Raw genomic sequence first — 23,665 nt, forward strand, 5'->3', positions numbered from 1 at the left:
TACAAATTCTATAAAGCAGCATTTAAACATTACATATCCAATATTGCACCCTTCACTGGAGTAAATAGGAGTTAAACAATAGTCAGCACCAATTCTAATGACTGAAATCAGATTGACAAGTTACAATGAAAACCAAAAGAGCAGAAATCATTCCATACAGATTCTCTTTTTTTGACTTACTAACATGAAAGTTCTACATTCTACTTTCCAATAAGAAGCTTGCCCATTTCTAATGATTTCAAATGGCTATCAGATCGGATTTGTTAAAAAAGAAATTAAAAAAAGAACATACAGGAGAGATGGTGAGGGGTGAGGAAGCTGTCGATGACAAGAGTAGCCATCTGAGGGCTAACCCACTGGGCAGGCAGGCTAAGGTCTGCAGCTGGTAATGAGTGGAGAGACGTCTGCAGTACCACACACACACACACACACACACACACGCAGTACTACACACACACACACATACACACACACACACACACACACACACACAGTACTACACACACACACACACACACAGTACTACACAGACATTCACATGTTGGTTGCCAAGAACCTCCTCAAGCACACACTGCCCCAATGAAATGTCTGGAAAAAGGCACCCCCACACTGGGGTGACGTGTGCACACGCAAGCAGACACACACACACACACACACACACACACAGACTAGGGTGATGTGCACAGTTGCACACACACAGGAACACATATTCAGTCATTAGGTAGAATTACACACACACACACACACACACACTAGAGCAGAAGGCCATACACTCACACATGACCATTCTCTGTGGAATGTCTCTGGCTTTGTGAACTCTGAGATACCCAGAGCTCCGGTCATGCTGGTCTTGTGTCATCTCTCTCACACACACACACACACACACACACACACACACACACACACACACACACACACACACACACACACACACACACACACACACACACACACACACACACACACACACACACACACGCGCGCTGTTCAGTTGTCAGGCTGTGTGGCATGACCTGGCACAGGTGGCGTGCATGGTTGAGTGGGTTGAACAGGTGCCATAACCCTGGCCTTCACCGGTGCCAGCCCACGGGCCTTGGCACACCTCCCAGCTCCTGCGCTTGAATGACGCAGAGGTGACAGGGGCTCGCGCTCCTCTTGGTCCACACACACACACACACACACACACACACACACACAACGCAGAGGTGACAGGTGCTCCTCTTGGTTGCATTAACCCAAATGGGCACCGGTGACACAGAGTAACCCATTCCAACCAAGGCTGGTGAAGCTTGCCACGCCAACGTGCCGGTGAAGCTTGCTACGCCAACACGCCGGTGAAGCTTGCCACGCCAACACGCCGGTAAAGGAATGCACTACTTGTACCCAAGAGAATTGGATTGGTGAAAAAAAAAACACAGGCAAAAGTAATAATGACCTGGCCTAACTTGACAGAATCGCTTTAGTTGCGCAGAACAAGATGGTGATTAAAAGCCCTGGGCAAAATGGCCTAAAATGAATCCTACTGAAACAAAAATAAAACAACATTACCATGGAGAGCGAGACTTGAATGGTTTGTCTGTGCACTGAGAAAGCTTCAGAACTATACATGGGAAGGGCCACAGTAAAGAACAGTTTTCTGCCAGAGATATTGCTAGAATTTGCTAGAATGGTTTGACATAGTACGTCTCATACTTGGGGTGATATTTTGACAAGAGATGACCTGAAAAATGAACTCTTAAATAGTATGAAATATCCTTTGATTTGTTACCTGTATAGGCTGTTCAGTTTACAAAATAGAGCCATCGGATGTATAATATTTGTACATCTTGTGGTAAATACCCTACAAAGTGCAAAAACTATCAAAGCAATGGATAGCTCAAACCATATTACAAGACCAAGGCATAAAAGTCATTAGGGGCAGGTATGTTTTTTATATTTTGAATTTCTAAATTTGAATTACTCGAAACATCCAAAGCTGAGAACATGAAGCAATTTTCTTATACATAACTGGAAGTGTTTTAATTTCAACAATCTGTGAAGCTTAGATTACAACTGTCATGTTTAAAAAAAAAAATGACCCCTGGTGCACCTCTTCCTAGGTAATGATTCAGTAAAATACAAGACCCACAACTCAGCTCTGTAGCATTCTTGAAAGAAAGACCGTTTTAATTGACAAAAGGATGTGCAACAGAAAGGGAACCACTTACAGAGCTTGGCTTTTCTTTTTGTGGTCAGTTGGAGATATGGACACAACTCAAAAAAGTCACTATACATCCAGTCAGTGTCATCCTCGGACTGAGCTTATGCCTGACGACCCCATATCCTCCACCATCTCCTTCAACATGGCCAGAAACACGGATCACCCAAGACACTCAGACACCTCCAGGAGGCTTTGCATTACAGATGCAGAATTAAAAAGGGAAAAGTTTGAATCACAAATGAAAAAGAAAAGTCGACAAAGTAGCTCAGAGTCCCACCTATTCCAGTCCAGAAGCCAAAAAGGAGAGGAGGAGGAGGAGAAAAAAGAAAGAAATTGAGGAAAGACAAACCACCTCAGTTTCTGTGAGTCTAGAAAGTTCTTTGAACCACACAGGCCTGTGCGTGACGGTGTGCATGTGTGTGTGTGTGGATGTGTGTGTCTGTGTGTGTGTGTGAAAACCATGTCAAGCTATATACAGTGTGTACGATTTGAAGAGAGATACTTTCTAAAGTCCCGACTCCCAAAGAGCCCGAGGAAGGCTGTAAAAAATGCCGGTGTTTTTAAAAGGTATCCTCCCCGGGAGAGACACACACACACACATACACACGCGTGTTCCGGATGACTGATGCGTGGCTCCACCGATGGGCGGGGGGGTGTCTGTTCCGCTAACGCATCGAGCTCAGCAGCACAGAGTCCTGGCCTGGGCCTCCTTGAGTTGCCAAAACAAAAACCAGTTAGGAGGAATTCACATCAGACATCCTACCTGCAAAGAAAAGAACAAGACACGTCGAGTAAAACTGCCCCCAAAGAAAAGGCATCACACACACACAAACACACACAAACACACACAGCATCATGACACACACAGACACTCAGCAGCATCACACACACTCAGAATCACACACACACACACACACACACTCAGAATAACTCACACACACACACAGAGCATCATCATCACACACACACACACACACACACACACAATCAGCATCATCACACACACACACACTCAGAATCACAGGGCGACTCAGGATCACCCACAAAGCCTCAGGGCAGAGGAGGCTGGACGGGGCCCACCTGAAGGACAGCCGCACGACCAGAGTGTGACCGGGACCAAGCGACTAACCTTTAATGGAGGTTTCTTATTGCGTGGTTCTTATTCTGTTTTGATGGTTCGTACTAAAGCCCCTGTAGCTGAACTGCTAGAGCAACGAAACCAAGAACACTAGGCTACGCACCATCGGCGATCAAGCCTTCTCCGCTCCCTTCTCAAGACTGGCCTAAAAACCTTTTTATTCCGAAAAGCAGTTCCTACTTTTTTTTTTAAAAGGTTTACTTTTCTTAAACTGTGCTTTTGCCGAGAGCTGTTTTTTAGCACTCTGAGATTCTGCTTGAATGAAGAGTGCTCAACAAATAAAATGAATTATTATTATTATTATTATTATTATTACTATTATAAGATCAGGGGTTTGAAATCCTGGGAGCATCCACACTGATGAAAATGTGTTGCACTGCACTGCACTTAAAGTCGCTTTGAAGAAAAGCGTCTGCAGAATGAGTAGATGTAAATGTAAAGCTCCACTGTTCTCTCCTTTGTACGTCACTTTGGACAAAAGCGTCTGCTAGATGACTAAATGTAAATGTCAAGCACAGCTGCTGAGCACTGGGGTGGATTTCTGTGGCGACCTTGTGAGTTGGAGTCTCGTGATCCTAAATGCTTGACAGACTCTTGGTGAAGGCCCGACGTCAAACATTAAAACGACTGGCCAAGGAGAGGTAGCCGTGTGAGGTCATACTGAAGGATACACAAACACAACGCTAATCATTTTCAGAGGCCTTTAGCGGGCGGCCCTGTGGCCTAGCGCAGACAGCTAAACGCATTTTAATAACGACAGGCTGGCGGACGTCAGAGAGAGGTGGACACGGAGTCTGAATTCTAAGAAGAAATCCATATAATGAAGAAGACATGTCCTAAATTAAATGTAACAGTCGTGTTGCATAACGCATGCTATTATGAATGTACTGCGGGTGGATTTTTCATTAACACCCAACAGAACACAAAGGAGATTAAAGGAAACTATAAAAATGTTATGTGAAGTCTGGCGGTTGAGGAAAAAGGTTACAGTGACCGAGATCTTCAACTGGGCAATATGCTGTCTGTTTTTATTGTATGGAATTCATACAGTGGACTTTGTGGACTGAACTGTAAATACTCTGACCCCCTGATATATTTTTCTCATATCCTCTCAGGAAACGCTGTACAGGGGGAAAAAATCTTGCTGTTCATCCTGCATTAACCTTTATAGTTCTGCATATGGCCTTACTGACCATATCAAAATGAACTAAGACGTCTGCAACAGACTTTCCCCTCTGGTATAAGATTTTTTTTCACAGCTTTTGCTAAAAAGAGTGTCTATTTGAATTACACACACCATGAAAGAAGAGAACAAAAGACTCCTGCTGTCCATACATGAGCAAATAAAGAATGACCTCATACAAAATGAAAGACAGAAAAAGCTCATCTAAACATCCTGAAGCTCATTTTAAGAGGAGAAACTAAAAGCCATTAAATGAGTCTGTTCCCAGTTACATAACAGCGTTCACATAAGCATACATGTAAAATGTACTCATTTTAATGGCTACGTCTGACGCATTGTCACGTAAAGATTTAACATACAACATAGCTAACTAACTGAAAGCTAGTCTTCTGAAGGCTTGTCCCATTCCAAGACTCTCATTGTGCCTGAGCCTAACACAGGATCACGTTTCTTAAAAGTACCCTTGGCTTAACCCTTAATGACCCCACCTGAGGCAAGCAGACCACTGAGAGAGCCTCTGATGTGCTCATGTTGCCCGTGCCTGACAGCGTTTCCCTATCTGCCCGGGCTAGCTGCTTTAAGCTAGCCTGAACAACAGTCAAGCGGCTTGAAAACATTCCAATCATTCCCTAAATCAGCATCCCACGAGGTTAAGCCACTCTTGGAGAGGTGTGTGTGTGTGTGTGTGTGTGTGTGTCCCACACCCTGTGATTTTCTTCGTTTCAGATGTTCTGATGTTGGACGTGAGCACCTGCTCGGGTAATTTATTGCTCCTTGCGGATTTTGAAAGGGAGCTAGAGGCACGTTCGCACATCTGTGTTTTGGTGTTTCGCAGCGCTGCCATGAAACGTGCTTGTGTGAGGAACAGTGTCACGAGGCGGGAGAAAGCAGTTGAGTTTTCTTGTAAACAGACCTACTTGACAACATATGCTGACCGAAGCAGTTTTAACTTAAGACCTCAGAAAGAATTGGAATGAGCATTAGAAAATAAAACCTTTAAATGGTGCAGTCCGTGATTCTGATACAATTTTTGTCCAATTGGGTGAATAGCTCCCCACGGTCCTCTAGCTTTTTCCCTCAGTGGTCCAACACAGTCCTGGTTCTTCTAATAGGAACCACAGTGGCTTGAAGTCGAGCCATACACAATTCCAGCCAATCAACACATTGCTTCAGAATCACTGTAAGTGCTTGATTGGCTGATGGAACTCAAATATCCACAACCTTTCGCCAGAATCCTGGACTGTACCTTTAAGGCCGTTAGTGGTAATGAATAATCCAATAGTTCGTACGTTGTTGTTGTTTTTATCTAACCTGAGTTTATGAAAGCGGCAGAATTCTGTCATTGTGTATTCACCCAATTCCGTGTAACTGCTCCACAACTATGTATACAAGCTGATAGAACAAAATGGCGGACATGTTGAGGGCGTGTCTTACGTGAGCAGAGCTGCTTGATGGTTGCTAGGGAACCCCCGGCGGAGAAGAAGGCCCATGCAGCCATCAGCACCATGATGGCGTAGACCGGCGGCAGACTGCCAGAGTAGAGTGGATTCATCAGAGACTGCCAAAGAGGAAACACAAGCCCATTAACTCATCTTAAAGTGGACACACTCATACTATTCATTTAACATTTACACATAATAATAATAATAATAATATTAATAATTAATTTAATTTATAGCGTATTCTACATTCACCTGAAGCTCATTTACAAACAGGTACAGAACTGCATTCTGTATTTAAATAGCATTTTATGTGTAGTAAAATGTATAATAATTTATGTATAATAAAAATGCTATTCTTAACTACTATAGGGCCCGTCATGCATTCAAGCCCATGGTCAACTACATTACAAGATGTTCCAACAGAGGAACCGATCGACTCTGGGGAAACGCTATGCCAGCACTTTTAAAATGGATTTCTAAACGCAACACACTGGGCGATGTACAGAAAGGCATTCCTGTTCACACATTCAAATAAATAGATCCCTTCTGTCACAGGGTGTGTTGCCATTCTTTGTAAATGCAGTGGTCGTGTTTAAAATATGACAGACGTTTGTCTAAAATTAGTTTTTTTTTTATGGCTGTTCCACGCTGTGGCATAACCACAAGCTAAACAGTACCCAAGTCTACCTACACCAACCTTTGACCAGACTATAGGATAGGAACACACAGCTAACCTCACCTATAGTCGGACTTACTCCTATGGACTATTACAAACGCATTCCCAGCTCAGCTCTCAACAATTTACCATTTTAACATATGGCCAAGTTTTGACATCGAGATGTGTCGAAAGCTTGAGGTTACGCCATCGACACTGAGGAACTAGGTAACGCTTTAAGCTCTTCAATCGATATCATAATGACAAAAAGCCAAGACAGTAAGTAAACAACCACGCTGGAAATAACAACAGCTTAAAGAGATTGATCATGGCCTGGCAGACACTCACACCGTCCTTTACATTGAACTTCACTGACTGGAATTAGAAAACCATCACCAGCCCTCACTCAGAAATTGAGTTAATATAATAATAATAATAATTCATTTTATTTTTAACGCACTTTTCATTCACAGGAATCTCAGAGTGCCTACATATTACCCATAGTAATATCTACTATGCATCAGTATTGTGGCGCACTGAAGCTGGTCACATCACATTTCTAGGAATGGCTGTTAACTTCAGCTGCTCCAGAGGAACATGGCTCCAGCACTCCCTCTAGTGGACACAGCGCTCTCCTGCAGTCAGTGCCCCTCAGCTGAGCAGAGGGCAGTGACACTGCTTACTTTAATGACCACTGATCCGCCTACATGGGCATAGAACTATTCTGTGTGCTGTGGCAGTGAGATGCACATTGATCTCTATGTGAACATGATTAGGAAAGCATTGTGCGAGGGTTAGAACATGTTTATAAATGTGAATTTCAATACTACTACACACCAACACGAAATGCTTGGGTACTGGGAAGCTTGTGTGTGTGTGTGTATGTGTGTGTGTGTTTGTGTGTGTGTGTACTAACCAGACAGGACACTATTAGGTGTAGCATCACCACAACGCCAATCACCCACCACCGCCTCTTCTCGCATCCTTCGAAGAACACCACGCCCCAAAACGTGTGGAGAAGGGTTAGGGCCAGGGTCATGAGAGCTGTTAGGGGTTAAAGGTCAACAAAACAATCTCAATCTCCCATGTCAACGTCACACGATGACAACAGAAATATAATAATACAATATTTAATCTTCTCATCAACACACCCTTAATCCTGCACATGTATCTAATGCTGTTTTTTTTTTTTTTTGTTTAAGATTTTTTTAAGATTGTTTTTGGCTTTTTTATGCCTTTAATTGATAGGTAGGTTAAGAGTGGGACAGGAAATGAGAGGGTGAAGAGGTGGGGAGTGGACTGGAGAAATTACATTGGGCCGGATTCGAACCCGTGTCCTCCATGGGCGTCCAGGCGAATGTGTTCGAGGCTACTGTGTGAGCTACAGTGCCCCCCCAGACTGTTTCTATACCAGTCCAGCTTATGCACCCACCTGACGTGATGAAGTAGTACTGGGAGTCTCCGAAGATACCCACAGTGCCCGGGCCCAGGGAGTCGGACAGGATGTTGATCATGGAGAAGGCTCCGCTCATTATGCCGAAGCCCAGGCCGGCCACTGGAGCGACAACAACAGGGTGTTACCATGACAACCAAAACAACAGCATGCTGTACAAGTGTGAATTGTGTGCTACGATTCTATGGTAATGATTTATCAGTCATTTGTAGACTGGGTTGTTAAGATCATCCCACGTTATAACTGGCTCACTAGAACAGGGCTGTGCACTCTATCGTTATTTATGGAAAAAATAAAGTTACCCTACAGTAGCACATCATCCATCCATCCATGAATCGTTTTAAGTAGGCCTATAATCTATAGCTAAACACACCTTTAATACTGATCACACTGAACATGTCCTTGACTTGTGGCAGCATAGATGAAAACATGGCTACAGCTCTATCATCGCTCCACAAGACAGGGGTGATAGTCAGACTAATGTTTGACATCCAAATATGATCCCACAGCGTATTAGCCTTGTTATCCACATTTGCTGTTTATTTTCAATGTATGCATTGTCATTGATAAGGCTATTTTGCAGCAGACTAGCTTGTTTGTTGTTAAGGTTAACGGTGGGCTATAGATCAGGCTACTTGGTGCGCGGGCTGCACTGAGATGTTTTTAAGTTTGTAATAAAAAAAAAAAAGTTTGTAAGGTTTCATTCAACAACAACAAACTAGGGCGAGGGCGGGGCTTAGGGCACGGACGGTGTTGTTGCCTGGCTGCCACTCATGACGGCAGGCCAGGGCGACGCAGGTGCTTCTTCAGAGGGCGTTCGTTTTGACGTGCGTTTACTACGGTTGCTGTGGCGAGGGAAGTCAAAGGTGGAAGCACAGGGGCTTGTGCGGTCCTGCAGAATTAGAACCCAAACGTTGCGGTCGGGCACAGTTGTGGCACAGCTACGAAACGTACTTCATTGAAATTTAATGCCATAGTTTAAGAACTAAAATATAACATTAGAAAAATGTGATAAAAATTCCCTGCAAAAAGGCCCCTCAAGTCAGAGGGCCACAGGCAACTGGATTTACATAAGGGGTTCAAATAATCACTCCCTCACCAGAAGGCTGCTGATCATATTATTATATTTGTTACTTTTACTGCTCATCATATTATAATATATATAGACTGTCACTGCTGATAATATTATAAGATATGTTACTGTTAATAATATTATGATTTGTTACTGTAACTGCTGATAATATATGTTACTGTTGATAATATTATAAGATATGTTACTGCTACTGCTAATAATATTATGATATGTTACTGTAACTGATGATAATATATGTTACTGTTGATAATATTATAAGATATGTTACTGTTGATGATATATGTTACTGTTACAGATCATCATATTATAATATATGTTACTGTCACTGCTGATAATATTATAAGATGTTACCAACTGCTAATAAAAAGATGAAGAAAAGCCAAAAGATGGCACACTCACAAACTCTTTGTGTAAACTTCCTTTTTATATGTCTATAGTGCTTACTTTGCTTTGAAGAATCAAATCACTGCATTACAGACCAACAGGGTGCCTTTGTGTTAGTGAGGCATATGTTCTGCTGAAATGATCTATCTCTTGTCAATGACCAGCCTCATATTTCAGGTGCTCTGGCCTTACTGGCGTGAAACATCAGCTGAACATCCTTACTGTCTAATCGCCAACTTGCTGAGATCAAAAACACGATTAATGTCCGCACAATAAACGAGGGATGGGAGAAATGGGCCGGGAGAAGGGTGATGTGTGCAGGCTACCATGAGACAGGCTAGTGCTCAATCACCCACAGTGTGGTGGATGACCTACTACTCCTGACGAAGCATTACATCATCCTTTCGGTGAGCTGAAGCTGAAGCTCATCACATTACACCACAACTAATGAGGTAAAAGCCAGATTTGCAAAAGCGGTAGAAGCCACAGTTGTTAAATGACAAGAGTGGGGATTAATGCAACACGTTGAATCCCCCAGTCTGTGCCTAAACGTTATTCTAGACCAGCTAGTTCCAGCCGAGTCATATGATCAGACCACAGACATGTCCTGAGGGCCGATATTAAGTATAACTTTTCTTTTCTTCTTTCTTTTCTAGTTTTTCTTGTTGTGTCAGTAAAACGCTTGTTGAAAAAAAAAAAACTAAATATCTCTTCAGACTGTGCTGTTATACTTTACATGAGCATGGCTGTGGAACTATTTCCTAACACGTATTGAGAGTGTTTTTCATTAGTCAGTGCAACAGCACTTTCTGTAGCATAAGACAACACAGCTTCCAAAGTTACTTTCTCTTTCTCACTGACAGGAGCTGAAGCGTGCATGTTAATGTGTGTGTGTGTGTGTGTGTGTGTGTGTAGGTGGTCATCGTGCATGTTAATGGTGAGAACTAGGCAAGAAACTGGCCAAGAAGAAGCACTCAGAGATTCGTGTAAGCCATATTTGGGTATTTAGAAAAGCGCTATAATTTTTTTTAAATATTATTATTACCATAAGCCATCTGCTGGACCGATATTGAAGAGGCGTCATCTTCACTGATTGCAGCCAAGCCTTCATTCGCCTTCCTGAATGACGTGCACATAATTGACAAAAGGGGTTAGGATCAATACTATGAAGGGGTTACATTCCTAACCAAAGAACTTTCTGAGGCACAGCTATGAAATGTCAAAAAATGAACAATACCCTAAACAGTTCCCTCCAGTAACTTCAACAGTTAATAAACCTGGATCACTTTGGTAGATTAAGAGATATTCTGTAGGCTGTGATGTGAAACATCTTCCAGAGTACTTTATGATGGCAGTATGATGACCTGATTGATCACTCCGGTTGTATATTAACCGTAAACCCTTAACCACCATGCTGAATTCACATTTCCTTATTGCGAGAGACAAATGACTCACTTTTTCTGACGATGAAGCAAAGCACGAAAAAAAACTATAAACAAGTTATTTTTAAAGGAGCCACTGTGGAGGCATACTTCATTTAGTTCAAACAGTTTTCATTTTTTTCTCGTCATGTGGATAATTGTCTAACACAGTTTTTCCTGTTTTGCGCTGAAACCGGTTGGTTGAACAATTAGGCTGTTTGTCAAAAGAATGGATCTTACCTCAGTAGCCTGTAGTAGCCATAACGGAATACCTCCTGCAGCAATACTGAAAATATGACCCCAAATATCAACAGGCCTCGTTGTAGACTTGTATCGTCTGCATTGCTGGCCTTCGTAGCAATGAACCAAACCAAAGAGGATAGGAGAAGTGACAGGAGCCAAAAGAATGCCCTGTAAAACACAAAGAGAATATTTATGATCACAACATAATTAGAATAGTTTATTTAACTATAATTTTTAATTAAACCATTAATTGTTCTAATGTATTTAGAGGTTGAAAAAGACAGTGTAGTCTGTGGAAATTGCCTGCTTCAATTTCATGAAGCTTTTCACTAATAAATAACAACTAGTAAAAACAATCGGCTTAAGGTATCTAAGCCCAAAATCAAATTCGGTAAAGTCCTTTTTTCCGGGTATAGAAAAGGACAAAAAGAACATCAACAACTGACGATTTCATTCAAACGAAACAAAAGGCAACATAACCAGCCGTCACTGAAAATAAATCACATCACCTGCTTCAAGTCATGTGCTGCCGGGTTGTGCACCTGAGGATTAACCGTTGGTTAAAAAGTAGAAGATTACTTACCCAGCAATGAGAATGATTACTCGAAGTGGATCCTTTGCGATTGTGAATATAAAAAGAGAGAACGCGGGCCCGAATGCAATAAATGCACACCCGAAAAACACCGCAACCGTCATCGCTAGCTGTGTACCGTAGAAAAGGGCGAGATGATCAACGAGCTACACTACCGTTAGCTACCACAAGTCCTTCACTTGAACGCTAAATCTTACGAACTGAACACATACTTATGACAATAGTAATGCAAAATGAAAATGGTTCCTATTATTTGCCAGTTTCTCGGCTAGAGATCCGATACCGTTGACGGAACAATGCAATGCTATCACTGAAAACCACTTGCATTCCTCTGAACACAATGGCTTGATCACTCAAACGCTGCCTATTATAAGATAGCAGACACGTTAATCTATAAACGTTACAACTTGCGGTTGCTTATTAGAACAACAGCATCGTTTTCCACGTTTAGTCTACTTTTTCCGCATCTTTATCACATGATCTTCTTTCAATGATGAGAACAAAACACTTCCAAACTTAACGTTTTACTTCCTCTTTCTCGTAAAATACTTCACGCGTGAGGTCATTTCCTGGGAGTGGCTATGTTGTTTTATTGTACTTCCGGGTGACTTCTCGCATTCAAATGTCATACTCATATATAGATATGTCTATGGTCAAACTTGCCCATGCCCAACATACACTGTGTACTGCACGATACTACCCTCCCCAGAACATTTTATTAGAGTGCACCCAATTTATATTTGTTGTATACATGCTATAAGTGTGTGTGTGTGTGTGTGTGTGTGTGTGTGTGTGTGTGTGTCTGTGTGTGTCTGTGTGTGTCTGTGTGTCTGTGTGTTTTATCCATTGATCCACATAATCTTACATTCAATGATATCATCCCTAGTATATCATGAAATTCTGGTGTCATTATTATTCTTGTTATCACTTATGAGGACCAAGTATGATTATGATACCAAACATTTGACAAGTAAACAAAAATAAATGAGCCAAATTACAAAATTACAAATTACTTTATTCAGCCCCTCGTCCCCCCAGGATCAAATGTGCTTCTGCAGGAGCCCTTTTTTTTTTTTACCCCAATAAACCATCTAATTCACCTTTATTAAACCTATTTGTAGATGTTATTTACAAATATCTGAAAATGTTTTAGAGAGGATGAAATGTCATGCTGCTATTACCAAACGTTATATCTTAAAATACATTTCTAACAGTTTCCCCTTCATCAACACTGACACCACTAGCTAAATGGCCCCTAATGTTCCCGCTGTTTGACTTTTTTTTGGAGCGCATACAAATATTTCCCTTGTAGGAGCCGTGGGAGGGGAACCATGAAAAACTGTCCATAGAAAAGTTAACCAAATTGCAGAGGGAATTTTCCGCATTTTTAACAAGCAGAAGCAGTACACCTTCTTTCTTCATCAGAGAAGTGTTCACCTGTCAGGTACTCCTGCCTTAAGCCATGCGGCATGGAGTATTGCCTCCAGCAACATAGGACTCCTGTTCACTCAATATAACAACAGGTGAACACCTACATAACCTAGCTGGCATTTCACTGCTGATGGAGGTTAGTTTTGCCTTACTTCTCCCACCTGTTTGATGATATCATGGCAGCTGGTGATACTAGGAACACTCTCTATTCATAATTATAATATATTATTATAATTATTATTATTATTATTATTAATAATAATACATGTGGCCTATTAATTGGTACCTAATCGTTTCCTGTTTTTTTTGTAGTATTATTGTCCTCTCTATGTTTTATATATTTATCTTCTTTCTTATGTTTTGTAGGTTACTTTCTTATCATAACCACTTCTAAAAAATAGTTTTTCCTCAGGTCTTCATTTAGTAAAAGTTGAAATAATTGAACAATGTATCTAGCTGCTGCTGCCCTCTTTGAAAGATAACTAGATGGCGCTAACTGCCCGAAAACACGTCCATTGCAGGGCATGACAGCAGCTCTAGCCTACTTAGTTATAAAATAATAGCGAATGCAAGCTTACTGTCGTCCCCTCAAGGCTGAATTTAGCATGTAAGCTAACCCACAGCAATTGTTCTGTTACAAATGAACAACCCACAATTATAACATACATTTTTCAAAAATATCTCTACAACTTTCAAATTAAAGCATATTATGCTACAATTATGCTACAGAGGCTTAGATTTATAGTCGTCGCTGAAGCTAGAGTTGCAAGTAAGCCACTGCTGTTCTCTGCCATACTTTTTGAATTTTATGGAAAGTTGGAAATCACCGTTGCATTATGAGATGCAGTAGGCTGGTCTAAGTGGGGTGTATCTGCATCGTCATAATCATTATTTATTCAAGGACTGAGCAGAGGGCTCTTTTGCAGCAATGCCCTGATTGAGGGTACATAGTACAGATGAACAATAAACAAACAAACAAAACCGACACAATAAACAAACAAAATGTATACTTGACATTTTAGTGCTAATTTAAGGATATTCGCTTGATTGTTTTTGAGGCACCCCAGTGTTCCTTTAGCATTGTGCCCTGGTAGGTAATCCTTCTCCCAAGCCTTAGTTTTAAAACAGTCTTCAACAGGTTTTCTTATGATATTGTGTAGACTTTACTTCCATTCATTGTCCCTTCAATGATAAAAAGTTTGGTAGTTCCTGCAGACGAGAAATATCCCCAGAGCATGATGTTACCACTGCCATATTTCACATGGTGTTTCTTGAGGCATTGGCAGTGTAAGTGTCATATGACCATAACAACCCTTTCCCATATCTTAAACCATTTTCATACATGTTTTAATGTGGATCATCTAAAAAAGTGTCTCCCCCCCCATCTTCCAATAGAGTCCAGTTTTATGCATAGCTCTTACCTTGTGGGCTCCTACTCCTGCATCCCAATTTGAGCCCAATTTTGTGATCGCTGGACTGTGGTGGCTTCCTACACTAATATCTTTCTTGAATGTTTGGTTTGGGGGACAACCTTTCTACAAAGCATGTGGGTGTTGTAATGCAATTTCCACTTCCTTCATATAACTCAGACATATAACTCTTATACTGCCTTTGGAAATATACTACAGTATAAATATGCAGAAGTGTCTTTTGTTATTGGGAGAAAAGTGCTGGCTTTCAAGGGGGTTAAAGCTACACTATGATACAATTTGATACTTTTGGAGGTATGGTTATATAGGCAACTAGTTTTGGTACCATCCTCAAATTAATTTTGATAGCATATGGTCATGTGAAGGACAGATAAACACCTGTGTCTGTCCCACTAGCCATCCAGGATATGCAATATGTAGTTCTGTGTTCCAGGCTGGAACACCCGGCAAAAATGGAAGACAAGTTTTCACAGTATGTCATTGCCAGCTACAGTATACTGCCAAAAGACACCAGTTAATGTGTTGGCAAGCTTCTATCAGTGCCAGCTGGGCTGTTGGTGGTGTTTGCAAGGTTTCTGTGTGCCTTTTAGGTAGTACGCTTGCTAGTTTTGGAACAGAACTACTTATTGCTGCTTTAAATACTCTTGTAAGCCACTGCATTAATCTTTACATTCAACTTTAGTTATTAAAATCCGATGCCATGTTTCCACCAGAACATAGATGCTTCATGCTGATGAGAGCAAAGGAACAGGTATAGAAAACCTCTATAGATGGCACTGCTGATTCATCGTGGTAAAATGTTTGGACATTAGTGTTTTAAAAAAGCTCATTGCACAGACTGTACATATCAATGTCATGTATGTGATATATTTTGCATTCAATCTTAAGGTATTTGTCATGAGATTTCCTTACATTGGAGCACATACATTGGTTTGGTATTTATGGTTTTACTAAAATGGGGCAGTTTCTGGAACTGTGTCTCATCAATGTAATACGGTTACAACAATAATTAGTCTAGAACATACCTTAGAGAGCAAGATAAAAGCAGAAAGTACACAGAACAGCCATTGTCTTTGCCTTTATTTGTCCCATCTTAAAAGAGCGTACACAATCATTTGCATAGAATACTTATGTGGGTTGTAAAAAGAGGCCAAAAAAAGTCATACAAAAGGTTAAATTCATTTAATTTTTTTAAAAGTGATCAATTCCCTTTAATCTAACTTGCAAATTTAAAATGTCAACTTTTTTTTCAGAACTTACAAATGAATGAATGAAGTAGAATGTTATGTTTACTCCCAAAACTAAAAGTATTGAGTGACCCAGAGTTCTATAAGGGATGTTTCGATTAATACATGAAATTCAGAAAAAAGAGAGAAAATGACGAAAAAGGAAATGCTTAAGTAGCCCAACAAGAAGGACATCTCACGAGAATCCTTCAGGAAATTAATTATTTAAGATTTTAAGTGCCAAAACAAAGTGGAACAGGTTGTTACATTTCACAGGAACAAACTTTGTCATGTTCGCAAGAGTAAGCCTAAACCTTTATATAAGTACTGTTTTCCGACAGGTACGAACATTCATTCATCTGAATAGAAACTTGTACAACTGGTGGAATTTCAAATAAAATGTTATACCATACAGTATAACGTTTAGGATTAGTTCAATTTGCTGCCCATTTGATCGACTAAATTCAAGTACTGATCCGAAACAGTCTATACGTGGTCACGGGACTCATAGAAGAACTGCCTGTAAATCATTTTGTAAAGATTTTTCCTGATACAGCATAGCCCTCTCCAGACTGAGAGCAAAAAGGCAGATCAAACGTCAGAAAGAAAGTGGTCGGAGAAACAAGACAAAAAGCAAATGCCAGCACATTTGGGTTTAGTAGTGTTCAACATAGCAAAGGAATGGGGGGGCAAAAACACTAAACTGAAACACAGGGTTGTTAAGAGTCTAGCTGCATCAAAACCAGTCAGCAGTGGTGTTATGGTGCCGCACGACTGGTATTGGCTTAGGTTGTGGCAGCGAGTCGCTAGTTTGTATTTCAGGCATGGCATTTTATTGTGTCCACATGCTGGATCCCTAGAGAAATGCTTCAGATATGGGATGATGTCTGGGAGTTGACTTTTCACATTAAGTATCCGATCTCAAAGGACCTCTCTGAAGGGGATGCTTATGTAAAATGCCTGTAGTGAGGCACTTGGACCTTTTGATTTTTTTTTTGTAAAGCTAAGTGTGTTTTTAGACTCTTGGAGGGTCCTAGCGTCGGAGCTCGCTTTATAGATTGTTGAGCTCCAGCAGAGTCTGATCCAACACCTGGTGCATGCCCAGGTTCTCCTCTTTGGCCTGGCCCAGTTTCTCTGGTGATGAAGGGGGTGAAGGGAGAACAAAACAGGGAGAAGGTCAGATGTTTTCCCCCCAGAAACACTTGGAACATTGAGGAAATGTGACTATGTGTGTATAAAATCACATAGAACTTAACATGGAAAAAAATTAAAAAAGCGATGGGGAAATGTCAATAGAATTGTTTTCCAAACTGTGAGGACAGGAAGTAGTTGGGTTTTCTTGGGAAATAAAAACTAGGCAGCTCAGTAGTGTTCAATATTTGGGCTAACATTTGTCTGCCTCCATTAGTGCAGTACTGTGGTGTCTTTGTGTCAGTGAAGCTCAATAGTCTGAGTGTGTGTGTGTGTGTGTGTGTGTGTGAGTACACAATAGTCTGAGTGTGGGGAAAATGTCAGGTGTGGTTTGAGTTTCCTTCATTACAATGGGCCACTCACCTAGGGGAGCAGATGCTGCTGTGTGTGTGTGTGTGTGTGTGTGTGTGTGTGAGAGAGAGACAGAGAGACGGAGGGTGTGCAGAGAGAGGGAGGTGGTGAAGTGGTGTGTCTCAGAGGTCAACAGAGATGATTGTTCGATCAGGAATATTTGCAGGTAACCAAAGTGCGTTAGTTTAGTTTAAGTGCCTCGAAATGTCAAATCAACGAAAATATATATAATATCTGTGAGGTTGTTGATTCTTTAACATTTTAATTGAACAAATATCAAGTCAAGTTATCTAAATAGTGAACCCTTTTATCCCTGAGAAATAAAAACAGCACCCTTATAAAATCATTATCTTCAGTCCTCCACACAATAGTGCAAACAAAGAATAGAGTGGAACCATGCTGGTCCCAAACTCAAACTAAACTACACGCCAGAACGAACATGCTTTATCAGAACAGTCTGCAAACAGAGTATAGAACATCTATGACAAATAGAGGAACACTAAATAGAACGGAAGTGCAGTGACTTCATTTAAGCTAAAAGATTAATTTACATGGAATTATTTTTCAGTATTATTACCAAGTGAAAAAAACAAAACAAACAAAGATCTTGCATCAGGTGATATCACCATAACAATTATAAACTTAGTTTGCAGCATCAAGAATATTTCAAATCTGCAATCGGACCCGGAAAAATCTAAGCGATCTTTGGATCGACCCTGATCGACCTTTTAGACTCAAAAAAAACAACTGGTGTGATTTTTGTCTCAGTTGTTACGCAGCGATCTAAAACGATAGACATGAATGCATTCCCAGAAGCAGACAACAAATGAAAATAGTTGGTCTTTAAGCACAATGGAACCATGTTTCATATTTGAACAGTCTCAATTGTTTTCAGCTGCAGTGCAGTGCATCCATACAGTCTAAAAGGTGTCCTTTAGAGCCCCTAGAGGGCTTCAGCTGCAGTGCATTGCATCCATACAGTCTAAGGGCTCAGATACACATACGCGTCTTTTTTCAGGCAGAAACGCTTCAGTAACGCCTTGGCAAAGTGCAGACTTTTCACAGCTAATAATAATCACTCCGCGATGAAAGCGCATTGATGAAAACCGTTCATTCAAAATTCTGACGTTGAAAATGGAACTATTTGTCGTATTAAAATGTTAATTTGTTGACTGTAGAATTGTTTTATAAAAGCAATACTCGTGGGAGTGGGGTAGGTAAGGGATAATCCCACTCCCACTCGTGCTATATCGCTTAATCATACCACATCTACCAGCATCAAAACAGGAAATAAGTGATAAAGTAGTTAAGCCCGCCTGTTGCTCGATCTGATTGGCTGCCTGGGCCGAGTGTGACATTGATGAGCGGTGCGCTTCCCTGCCTTGCGCTGGAAAGTTGAGAATAGTTCAACTTTTAAGCGCACCTAAAAAACGCTTCAAAGACGCAACGCGTGGTGGAGAAGGGGCGCACGCTTTAAACGCGCCGTACCATAGGAATCAATGCATTTGCTCGCGTCCCGTTTTTACAAAAACGCGTATGTGTATCTGAGCCCTAAAAGGAGTCCTTTAGAGTCCCTGGATGGCTTCAGCTGCTGTTTCATGCGCTTTTCCAGTAGAATATATTTGTGGACTGTAGCACCATAGCAGGACTATAACATATGCGCTACACCATAGCATCACTAACGTACTATCTGACCTACAGTCTGGAACTGGCTGGAACATTACTTAGAGGGCTGAGACTGCAGGTGTCTGAGGTACTGAAACTAGCATGAACAAGAGGAGTAGACATTTACAGACACAGCTCTTCTCTTTATGTGAGGTGGAGGCAGATACTGATACATGACTGGAGCAGAGTAGGAAGCTGGGATATAATTCAAAATAACCCTCGACATATTCCGAAAGCAGTGTCATTTTTAAATTCATATTTTTATAAATACGAGGAAATGTGTTTGCCATCATGCTGTATGTCATATTACAGGAATGTTGAAATTGTTTACTATTTTGGTAGTTTAACACTCAAAGTAGAGTGGTGCAGTGACAACTATGTTCTTCTGTGACAACATTTTTTTTTTTTTTTTTTTTTTTTTAAATCATCATTCTAAAGTTTTGTTTAGTCATGCTGAGTTCATATTCCAGCTTGTCTAGTTCCTGGCCTCCGATTGGCCAGATTCAGCTGTTTAGCTCGTTGAGAACGACCCTGAGCTCATTATTGAGAATGCGGTTATTCTCCACCGTTGCATGGAAGCGATCTGTAGCCACGGCAACATCAGTGAAAGCCAAGGAGAAGATTCAGAAAAAGAGGAGGGGGAAAAGGAGGAAGAGAAAGAGAGAGGGCAAGGTTAGTCCAGTGAAGGTCAAAAGATGTTAGCAGACAGAAGAAACTTTTTTTTTTACATTCTAGCAGTAGGAAACCACACTCAAATTCACAATACCACATCTAAAAGAGTCTTAAAGCAGAGGATGTGATCAAGATGCACACCGGACAGCTGCACACCAATGGGCGTCCATTAGGTGGCTAAAGGTTTAGAATGCTAAAGGTTTAGAATGCTGTGAGAACAGCAGACCAATGGGGTAAAGGTTTAGAATGCTGTGAGAACAGCAGACCAATGGGCTAAAGGTTTAGAATGCTGTGAGAACAGCAGACCAATGGGGTAAAGGTTTAGAATGCTGTATGAACAGCAGACCAATGGGCTAAAGGTTTAGAATGCTGTGAGAACAGCAGACCAATGGGCTAAAGGTTTAGAATGCTGTGAGAACAGCAGACCAATGGGCTAAAGGTTTAGAATGCTGTGAGAACAGCAGACCAATGGGCTAAAGGTTTAGAATGCTGTGAGAACAGCAGACCAATGGGCTAAAGGTTTAGAATGCTGTGAGAACAGCAGACCAATGGGCTAAAGGTTTAGAATGCTGTGAGAACAGCAGACCAATGGGCTAAAGGTTTAGAATGCTGTATGAACAGCAGACCAATGGGGTAAAGGTTTAGAATGCTGTGAGAACAGCAGACAGATAAATAACAGCACAGGATAAACTGAAATCTTTCTGCTGTAAATATCTGGGGCATTACCACAATGTTACGGCTTTAAAGGTCTGCTACTGTTACAGAAAGATTACGTGGAGTAACTATATTAAATAATTACATTCAATTTATACATGTGTACACTGGAACATCCATCTACATCCCACTAAAACATCTAGAGACAGAAATAGCATAGAGCTCCTCCTTAATGGGCCTGGCACATTTGGTGCAACATGTGTATACTTTGGGTTTGGTTAACAAAGAAAAAAGAAAAGAAAAGAGAAATTCAAATAAGAAAACCCGGAAGCGAAAGAAAAAGAGGAAATCAAGTGACCGTTTTTTTTTATGTTTATTACAGAAGGAACAAAAGAAAAGCAGACAAAAGAAGGAAAAAAGCGCGACACGAAAACCCACTTCTAGCACGACAGTGTTTCACGAGAATGATCAACATTGCAACAGTCTCTGAAAGCCTAGTGGGGGAGGGGCATTCATCATAGTCATCATATGAGCACTGCAAATCTCAATGATGGGGAGGGGAGGATGAACTGAACAATGCTGAAACCTCCAACACAGAGAGCTAGAGAAGAGGAGGATAGGGACAGGCAGAGAGAAGAAGAGATGAACAGACAGAGTGAGAGAGAAGAAGAGATGGACAGACAGACAGAGAGAGAGAAGAAGAGATGGCTCCACGGGTGTACACAACTCACTGTTTGCCACTCTCTCGGCCAGTGGTAACCTACACTCAAAACGGTCGTGCACCTGGTAAAACATCCTAAGACCCAGACTGTTCAGAGTGCTGGACATCCTATGACCCAGACCGGACGGAGGGCAGGATCCTCAAAAAGAGTGGTGGAATGACAAGCAGAATCGGAGGAGGAAAACCGAGGGATGAGGAGGTGAATCCCTGAAGAGCCAGATGGAGGGAGGGAGAGGAGAGGAGAGGAGAGGAGAGGAGAGTAGAGAGGAGAGGAGATGAGAAGAGTAGAGTAGAGCAGAGAGGAGAAGAGTGGAGGGCGGGAGGGAGGGTGCTTAGAGGGTGGTCATGTCGTTGAGGGCCAGATCCAGCTCCTCGCTGAGTGCCTTGCCCTTGAGTTTCTGAGCGTACACCTCATCTGAAGGGGGTCCCAGGACAGAGGGAGGGACAGAGGACAGGGCAGGACAGGGGGTGGCAGCCAGAGAAACCCAGAGAGGAGAGTGGGAAAGAACATAAACATGGAAAGGTCAGAATAAACGAAAACGAATCGAAGGTAGAACTCAAAAATGGGCCATGCGCTCTGCTACAAATGCGTTCTTTCTTCTTTCTCTAAAGCACTCCACGCCACATGCCACAACGGCTTCAATGGTGTCTCAAGCAATGAGAGAAAGCAAGGCGCTCTCTGTTAGACAGTTCATCATACCTTAAAACACCAAAACCACCAAACCTCACAACCACGTCAGTCAGTCAAGACAAGCCGCCAGACAGCACCTCAAGTAGAGTTAGTGAAGGTTAGAAGGAGCTCTTCATGTTTGTTTGTTTTTGGTTATCCAACACGTGTCCCAAAGACGAGACACCTATCACTGCACTAGCAACCAATCATCAGTGTTAACGAGGTCAGTTTCGGCTTCACACAGATCCTCCTTCACCATACACACTTCAAACGCAGACACCACACAGGTCCTCCTTCACCATACACACTTCAAACGCAGACACGATATTAGGTCATTTGGAAAGCGCAAAATCAAAACAATTAAAAGTATTAAAAAAGAAGCACACTACTCAAGCAGGCCACTGGGGGTCACGAGGGGAAAACATACCTTCCAGATCATCAATGGTCTTCTCCAGCTTGGCCACAGACCTCTCTGCAAACTCGGCACGGGTCTCAGCCTAATAATAATAATAATAATAATAATTCATTTTATTTTTAACGCACTTTTCATTCAAAAGAATCTCAACGTCTCCAAACATATGCAATATTTCAGTGAATGACTCAGCAATCAAGACTTGAAGCTGTTCTTAAGGAGTCTGAAGACCATACCCACCTCTTTAAGTTTTTCAGTGAGGATTTTGATCTCTTCTTCATACTTGTCCTCCTTTTGTGAGTACTATAAACGAAATGATAACATGATATTGTCAGTCTGTCTGAAAGGAATTGCTCATATTAGGGTGTTTTTTCATGTAACCATATTTCAAATACAATGGGTAATGGGTAAACATGTCTTTATAGGCACGGGCTTATCGCTGACAGTCAAGAAAAGAGGTAAGGAGTTTGAACTTTTGAGATAAAGGGAAACTTAAGATAGGCTGTGCCAGCAGGAGAGACAAAAAGCAAAGCAAAGTAAGTCACACTCCAGAGTCGATCTAATTTTGCTTCTAATTTAATTTCCTCTATATTAATAAAAAAAAAACGCCACATTATATCTGTGAGCTGCAATGTAAGTGAAAAGCTCCTGATTTCTTTTTCTTACGGAAGTACAGCACATTCTGGGGCCGTTCTAAGCGGTCATGACAGTCCTGGCGGATTTGAAGTCTTTCTTTATTGCCAAGTCATGCTCTGTGCTTCAGTTACATGGTCTCCATGACGACCGTAAGACTTGGATTAGACTAGTCAGCCCTGTGAGGCGCTGGGATACATTTGAAAAAAGGCACCTGCCACCACATGACACTTTCCATTTAACCTATATTATACTTTATACATCCAATATGGTCTTTCAAAACTATTTCCACCGTGTGAACACACTCAACACACAGGAATACAGGCAGTGTGGCTCAAACCAAAACCCTGCCACTGTTTACCGCCAGCTTTGGCTCGTCCTACCTTCTCCGCCTGTGCTTCCAGAGACTTCAAGTTGTTGGTGACATTTTTCAACTCTTCCTCAAGGTCACCAGATTTGCTAGTTGGCGATAGCAGCAAGGAGAGGCCAGGAAGGAGGAGGAGCAGGGGGGGGAAAGGAGAGAGAGGGAAAGGAGAGAAATAAGGAGAGCAAGTTGAGAGCATGGAGAGAGCACAGGTAATGTTGAGGAGGAGGACCCCCTGCAATAGAAGGGAGAAAACTACCCCCCAGACCCCCCCATGTTTCATAGGCCACATCTGAACTGCACAGGGATGTGTGTGTGTTTGCTTTAAAGCCCCCTGTGTTGATCACATGAGAGAAACAGCCATAGGACTCTTTACTCTTTAAAAAGGCTGGAGAGCAATGAAGACTGATAAAGATGATAGATATTTTCAAAATGTTCAAG

General features: G+C 41.6%; 2 protein-coding genes across 4 annotated transcripts in view; both read right to left on the bottom strand.

Moving 5' to 3' along the window:
• Nucleotides 1-1,664: 1,664 nt before the first annotated feature.
• Nucleotides 1,665-12,330, bottom strand: LOC308367879 (gamma-secretase subunit Aph-1b). Of its 2 annotated transcripts, none has more exons than XM_080841878.1 (7): nt 11,796-12,330; nt 11,210-11,380; nt 10,594-10,667; nt 8,051-8,173; nt 7,535-7,662; nt 5,956-6,079; nt 1,665-2,909 (listed from the first exon to the last, which is right to left on the bottom strand). In XM_080841878.1, the coding sequence occupies exons 1-7, from the start codon at nt 11,906-11,908 to the stop codon at nt 2,866-2,868; spliced, it is 777 nt and encodes a 258-aa protein (XP_080698004.1). In that variant the 5' UTR covers nt 11,909-12,330; the 3' UTR covers nt 1,665-2,865. The 2 variants fall into 2 exon arrangements, with proteins under 2 accessions (XP_080698004.1, XP_080698005.1); XM_080841879.1 differs by having other exon boundaries at nt 1,665-2,963.
• An 8,448-nt stretch (nt 12,331-20,778) lies between these two features.
• The window catches only part of tpm2 (tropomyosin 2 (beta)), a gene marked incomplete at its 5' end in the record, with an annotated part of 21,090 nt that continues 18,203 nt past the window's right edge, over nt 20,779-23,665 (bottom strand). For both annotated transcript variants that reach the window (XM_080842475.1, XM_080842476.1), the window contains 4 exons: nt 20,779-21,560; nt 22,243-22,312; nt 22,468-22,530; nt 23,244-23,319. In XM_080842475.1, coding sequence (XP_080698601.1) covers nt 21,478-21,560; nt 22,243-22,312; nt 22,468-22,530; nt 23,244-23,319 — 292 coding nt within the window. In that variant the 3' untranslated portion in view covers nt 20,779-21,477. The remainder of the gene's footprint in view (nt 21,561-22,242; nt 22,313-22,467; nt 22,531-23,243; nt 23,320-23,665) is intronic.

Source organism: Sprattus sprattus, assembly GCF_963457725.1.
Source record: "Sprattus sprattus genome assembly, chromosome: 7".
NCBI lineage: Eukaryota > Metazoa > Chordata > Actinopteri > Clupeiformes > Clupeidae > Sprattus > Sprattus sprattus.